Below are 7,336 nucleotides of genomic sequence, written 5' to 3' on the forward strand. Positions count from 1 at the left end.
AAGGACATTTCTCAAGTTTATAATAAAATTGTATATCTGCATATTGTATATATAAACAGGATGTAGACAAATTATTATTATCATACACTAACGCAACACAATTATGATCGTCGCTTGTTTTTTAATTAATTTAATTGCACAGAATAATACCATCTAAATCATGGTATATTACATTTGAAAAACAATGTGAACAATAGCAGTGTTTTAGTCAAAAATAAAACTTTACTATCAAAGCTCCAAGCTGCTTTTATTTAATATATTTAAATAATATTAGTATTCCCACCTGGATCACGTTACAAAACAATTTAATCAATGATAAAACGTGTTTTTTTTTCCAATCTATTTGCTTTATCCCGTCGGGCGATATGATCACACCGTTCGCGTGTCACTACTCAGTTTGTGTAAAAAATGCAGTAGCAATGGTTCTCGAAATGGTGGAGTTAGTGAGAACTTCTCCACCTATTCTTTTGTCATTAAAATTTTCATTTATTATAGGAAACTGATTAGTGTTTTTTTTTAACAAGAGGACGGAAACGGAAGCTCATCTGATGTTAAGTGATAGCCCATAGACACATGCACTGCCAGAGGGCTCGCACGTCTTGTTAAGAATGGGTACGCGCTCTTCTAAGACATAAAAATTGGTTCAGAAATATTTCACACACACAAAGTGGTGGGAGGTAAAAACTGCCATAAAAACATTCTATCTTCCCTAGCGAATATTGACTATCCCGCTCAGTGTGATAATTCCATGACTGAGAAGTCAAAGTGGTTAGTCTAGTATTAATGACTAAATTACTACAGTAGAATCTATTTTCTAATCGTGTACAATTAGTACAAAAGCATTCGTAAAATAGTTTTTTTTCACACCTACTAATCCACAAAGACCAAGATCAAAATTATTGACTGCTTTGTGTTAAGGTGCATTTTATAAACATAAGGACGTATAAAGGTTAAGGAAGCTAGGTAGCTTCAACGCTTTAACTTGCCTACGATAGTTTGGTCGATTGTTTAACTTGACAGCAAAATATCGAGTTGTCATAGTAGGGCGCTGTTCCCCAGTGTTTGTGTTTATGGATACCAATTTAGTGATTGCGCGGGAGACGCAAAATTGAGGGGAATACAGCGGTAACGTTTTAATAAAGAATAATCGGAAATATTTTAAATGCCAGGTGATTTTGTCTTATAACATAGCCAATGGCGGTTTAACTCCGAACAGAAAGCTACACCTGGGTATTATGTGTTACTAACTGAAGTCATAGACAATTGTAAAAATATCTGAAGTAGGAAGAGTCTTTTCGCACGCGGCACAGATAGTACAAGACTGTAAGACTCAAATCCCTCCTGCTCAAATCGCATAAGCGTTAACCCCCCCCCCCCCCACTCCGATGAATATATAAGCACGTATGTATGAAGAAAATATGTAATATCCCCTAAAAGCCACAAACATTATTAATAAATAATTATAGTTACGAATTATATTGACCAAGCAAATAACTTGCGTCCTAACTCGCAGTAAAAGGTGAACAAAGTACAGTCGCTGACAATATGTGAATATTAATTTTAAATATAAAGCTTAAATATCCTTTAATATACAACAAATAATATAATTAACAAACACACACAAAAATAATTCAGAGGAGTTGTTCGGTTGTACCTGGACCTGCACGTCAAGGAATGCAAAATACCATCCGTATTACCTCGACACAACATCAGTCATATCTTCGCTGGTCAGCAAGGAAGCATCCGGAGCAGACTATCTGTTTCCACTGGTTTCTGTCCAGCGCTTCTCTTATGACAGTGTACAGTTTTGAGTACGATAAGTCATTCAGTTGATCCATCTGGCTGATGAATGCCCACGAGATCTTTTGCTTTTTGATAGCAACCACTATCAGTTTCTCCACGTTCCCATCACCTCTGCGCTATGGGAAACATAAATGTTAAACAGAAATATAATTACATGACTAGCAAAACGTGGATATGATATTATATATATAGATAGGCACGTTTTTTTTTTAAATCAATCAGCCCACTGCTGAAAATAATTAATCTAATATAATGTACGCGACTGTACACCAACCCAACAGTTTCGTGTAATGATGTTTGCCAACTCTCCCCCGAGAGAGCGTTTTACGGGAATTAAAAACTGCCCTTTCATTATAGCCGCAGACAATTTTATGTTTTTTTTTATACTTTCGTGACTAAGATATGAGTCAGCCATTGTAATTTATACTTGAGAGCTTTTGTGAATTAGACGTATGCCGTAATACATATTTATCATCTGTGTTTAAGGCATTATTGATAATTAGGTCCAGAAGTCCATTTGGAATTCTTACGAAAGATTATGCTATAGACAGCGAATTCGACAGCCGTAAATAGCATATAGTAGCGTATAAGTAGGATAACGAACTTGTATTCCTATTCGAGCCTTTTTTTTTTAAATACTGCGTCGAGCAGTAGTTACTCTATTTGTTGATTTCTAATTCAATTTTTTTTGCGTATAGCACGCGATTATTTACGGCTTTAATAGAGACAACGATAAAATTACAGGTGGTATTATCATCATGTTATATTTACAACGAATTGATTTAAAACATAGATCAAAGTTATGGTAATATTCGAAAACGTATGGTAAAATACAAATCATTTTTGACCTACGAGAGTCGACTTAAGGCTAAATCTAGGTTCTGAATCTTAAACTAACCAATCTACCGCAGATCACGATACTATTTCAACTGTTATTGTTATAAAGTCGCTATAACAACGGTTATTTCACCTGTGGGCTGCTATTATAAACAATCGGGAATTGTTACTAAAATCAGGGGCTTATTCACTTCCTGGCCAGCTGTTAATTTGTGGAACAATGGTACAGAATAAAAAATGATCTGTCAAATTGCTTTCCCGCCAATTTGCGTTCGATTTGCGCCCTCACGCCTGTGTGGCGTGTCCAATTCCATAGATTAAAAACCAAACTCGACTGATATGATTATACGTATTAAATATTTGGAAGAAATTTAAGATTGTTGTAATAATGGTAGAAATATTTAGTTTTAATTAATTAATTAGTTCCGGAAAGAAATATTTTTTAAATTTTGTGACGTAATAGATATATTGTAAATAAACATATTCATATAATAATAATAAACCTTCTTATTTCCTGATTTACATATATATATATATATATATATTACAATAACCAAAAAAATACCTTAGCTTAGATTATGTTTGTAATATATATTTATATATTATTTATTTATTAATTAACACGAACCCCGGTTTAGGTAATGGCTCTATATTGTTTTTCAGCGATTTGTGTATTATGAACATTCGCATATTCATATACAATATTAAATGAAATAAAAGTAGTGTTTCGTGATTATTTCTATTGTTTTTGATATTGTTTATGAATAAATGGACTTTAATCAACATTCCGACTCCTATAAAAATTCTTAAAACACCTATCCATAATTAGTAAAGTAAACAAAGTATTCCCTCAAAACATAATTCATCAATATGAAACATCGAGGGTCGCCACGCCCTCAATTTGAGATTAATAGTGCGATGTTTAGACATCGGTCGCCATGACACCGGGGGGATTGTCAATTGTCAATCTGTTATAGGGCGCGTAAATACCACATCTCGAGGGGGACTTTATCTGACAACACTGAATAATGAATTTGAAAGGTCATTGTGTAATTGACTTTACGGAGATTTTATTTAGATTTTATCTATTTTATTATATTTAATTAAGTAGATTATAATACCCGTTTACAAGTGGATAGGATTTATATGATTGTTATTAAATATACTCAATAGATTAAATTTTTTCTTATGTTGGTGATTGTTTTTGATTTTAGTCTCTCATTCCTGAGGTCGTAGGTTGAATCCCCGGATGTGCACCAATGGACTTTCTCTGTGCGCATTTAACATTCGCTGGAACGGTGAAGGAAAACATCGTAAGGGAACCGGCTTGCTTTAGACCGGCTTCTTAAAAGCCCGGCAACAATTCTTAAATTTACCACTGTAAGTGATTCTTGCTTTTTGGTAGGACTGTAGTGTCTGTGGTCTGTAGAATGAATTATTATTCGTTCACGACTATTATCTTCTTAAATCTATGGTTTGAAAATATTTCTTCTATTCTATTCTACAAAACGTTACGAAAATGACATGATATTAGAAAGATAGAAACTTGTCAAAAAACAATTTACAAAATTTTAAGAAAATGTCTGAAAAACAATTACAGCCACACATCAATATCCCTATTGAAATAACCGATCTACCACTCTTCGATGGTTCGGCCCAGAATATAAAAGATACATTTGTTTCTGAGATGAAAAGGATTGATGAAGAAATGACCAAATTTAGGTATGTCTATTGAATACTTTTCTATTGGTACTTTTAGTAGATAAAACGACTGCTGAGATCTTGGCATGTATCTATGTATGTATTGTGGACTCAATTTCCGCATTAAGACTGTTGTGCGTAGAGGCCTGGCTAATTAAGCCAGCCTAATCCCTTCCAGAAGCTCAGAGGTCATTGGACGAGGATTTCGGTTCGTTGGGAAGCCGCAGCCACGCATACTATGTAGGTGACTGATGCGCTGAAACAGCCTCTGTATAGAGGACTGCGCTTTTGCCATTGACCAAATTTGTCGGGAGTTCGGTATACCTATCAGTAAACGTGTGGTAGGATTACCTACAGTAGCCTAAATATACAGTTTAAACAAAAGCTATCTATTCTATCTCTTTTCATCACTGCGAAAACGCAATAAGACCGAAAGACTAGGCACTAGTTGAAAGTTGGTTATTGCTTATTAATAAGGGTAATGTTTTGTCCCTCTCATTTCACATATACAGAAAGGGTTAATCAAATCTTCCAATTACTTTCCGTATATTCGATATTCTCGTTTATAATTCAAGTTTTGGGCCAAGAACTAAATGCCTCCTGGCAGGTGGCAAAAAGCAGCGATATCCTGGTGGCTTCGGTGTGTGACTCTCATTGATAAGGTCGTAGATTCGATCCTCGGCTGTACACCAATGGACTTTCTATGTGCGCATTTAATATTCGCTTGAGCGGTGAAGGAAATTGTCGTAAGGAAACCGGCTTTCTTTAGACCTAAAAAGTCGCCGGCGCATGTGAGTTACAGGAGGCTGATCCTACCTGCCTATTAGCTTTACAAATGTTCATGAAACAGATACAGAAATCTGAGGTCCAGACCTAAAAAGGTTGTTGTGCCACTGATTTATTTATTTATTATTTAAATCTCACCCGGATTCATATTCCTTTTATTGTTTCAGTTCCAATATCCTGGGATTATATGGTCAAACTGACACTACATTAACAACATCGAAGGACACAGGAAAGCCACCCACTTGGGATTCTCTTGTTACTTCTTCTCTGATAGAAGGAGAAGGAGAGAATAGAGTGATTAAACTGCAGTTTGATTTGAGTGAATTTGATCCAACTGAGGTACTCCAGTTTACAGCTGTCCTGTGTGATTCATGAAGCATATTATCAAGAAGGACGAGGGTTCGATTCCAGGCGAACCAATAATTATTATTTTAATGGTTGGAAGACAGAAATATGTCTCTTTGCCTTACTGTATTTGGGGTATAGGACGTTAGATCGCAAAATATTGTAATTTTTTTGTGACAGTGTCATGATTAAAATTTTGGTAATTAATTTTCTTAACAAACCATTGTTAGCATTAACTTAAAATGTGTTTATGTTCCTATATGTACAAACTAAAAAAATATTTAGTATATAATAAATAATTCGTATGTTTAGAAATCCAAATTAATGTATTTCAGGTGAATGTGAACGTCACAAACAACCTTCTCCAAGTGACAGCGACACACGAGTTCAAAACTGACACCAGCAGCACCATTAAAGAGTATAGAAGAGAGTTCCACCTGCCTCGCGGAGTTAACCCTGAGCGAATAGTGTCTTCTCTTACCAAGGAAGGCGTGTTGCTGGTACAGGCTCCAATGCCACCTTTGGAATCGTTGGCTATTAAATAAATAGTTGAAATGATTATTTATTTATTTATCAAAGTTCACCTTATTACAAATAATCCTGTATATGATGTGGTGAACAGTATATATATATATATAAAGAATATGTTAGAAGCTATATGCTAGGCTAAAAATAATGTTCCAATAAATAGAATTACAGAAATTGGCTTAATAAAGTTAAATTAGATAAAGTTTAACAAAATGCTTTTATTATCATAGACATGAATACAGATAATACAATTATTTCATTTTACCTTATTACTACTAAGATTATTATAGAATTTCGTTAATTGTAATAGATTTATTACTATCATTGTTATCGTTATTATATATTTTTGTTATTAATGGATTCGAATCTCGTCGAATCAACCGTGGTAGGGACAAGAAAAGATGGCACGTAACGGAAAAATGTGACTGTAATTTTTTTTCAACGCCAATAAACAAGTTTCACTTCAAAAAGTAATAAAAATTACATCATTTTAAATTTCGTGAATTACTGCTTTTGTTTCGTTCTTTAAAAGCCCATGCCTGGGAAACATAATCTAGTTTCAGTCTTAGACATGCTAGGACTTTGGATATAGAACCTAAAGATAAACTATACAACACAATACAGAAAAATCAATAAATCCTCTGTGCCAAGTAGATAAAATCGGTAACAAGGCTAGATCTTCTGGGAAGCGTTGCGACGATTGCCATGGTAACGTGCCGCATCAACACAACACACAGATACGTGTGAAAATACAGCTGACTTTAAGATTGTGGTACACCAAGATTTCAGACATGTAAAAATTTTATACGCTTGTCCGGAACAAGCTTAAGGCATAGCGAACTATGGTATCGACTCTCGGTGGTGGTCTTCCCTGGGAGATAGGACCTCCAACAAAGAGTATACTTGTACTCCTCCTTGAAAGACCGGCACCTACTAAAAATGGGTGTCCATGGGCTGTGCAATGACTTCCCCTTTTTGGGCGTCTCGTAGACCCGACTAAGAGCCTGTGATCTTAGAAGATGTTTTCTTCTACAAGACGGTGACAGCAACTGGTACATGGATAGAATGGAAATATATATTACAGATATAGTTCTCTTCAGTTCTACGCCATTGATTTGAGAACTGAATGAGAACGTTCATAAGTGTACATGTTGTCTATATGAATAAATGATTTTGACTACGACTCTAATATATCATTAAAGCAACTCATAATACCTTTTTCATTAACGTAACGGCTTGGTTTTACAATTTTTATTATGTGTCTATTTAGTTATTTTCTCTTAAATGTGTTGTTTTGTTGTGTGTTATTTTTGGGTTTAATTAAAATTAACACGCG

General features: G+C 34.7%; 1 protein-coding gene across 1 annotated transcript; it reads left to right on the top strand.

Moving 5' to 3' along the window:
- Positions 1 to 4,157: 4,157 nt before the first annotated feature.
- On the top strand, positions 4,158 to 6,031 carry LOC123714371 (heat shock protein 30D-like). The gene is made up of 3 exons (XM_045668603.1): positions 4,158 to 4,362; positions 5,295 to 5,466; positions 5,808 to 6,031. Exons 1-3 carry the CDS (start codon positions 4,220 to 4,222, stop codon positions 6,015 to 6,017), a joined length of 525 nt encoding a protein of 174 aa, XP_045524559.1. The 5' UTR covers positions 4,158 to 4,219; the 3' UTR covers positions 6,018 to 6,031.
- The last annotated feature ends 1,305 nt before the right edge of the window (positions 6,032 to 7,336 follow it).

The sequence above is a fragment of the Pieris brassicae genome, chromosome 9, assembly GCF_905147105.1.
Source record: "Pieris brassicae chromosome 9, ilPieBrab1.1, whole genome shotgun sequence".
NCBI classification, from domain to species: domain Eukaryota; kingdom Metazoa; phylum Arthropoda; class Insecta; order Lepidoptera; family Pieridae; genus Pieris; species Pieris brassicae.

What these genes read in the sequence shown, in the direction of transcription:
- LOC123714371 (XM_045668603.1), top strand. Translation starts at nt 4,220, where the DNA reads ATGTCTGAAAAACAATTACAGCCACACATCAATATCCCTATTGAAATA. An exon ending in GAAGAAATGACCAAATTTAG is followed by an intron (nt 4,363 to 5,294) that starts GTATGTCTATTG and finishes TTATTGTTTCAG; the next exon opens with TTCCAATATCCTGGGATTAT. An exon ending in GTGAATTTGATCCAACTGAG is followed by an intron (nt 5,467 to 5,807) that starts GTACTCCAGTTT and finishes AATGTATTTCAG; the next exon opens with GTGAATGTGAACGTCACAAA.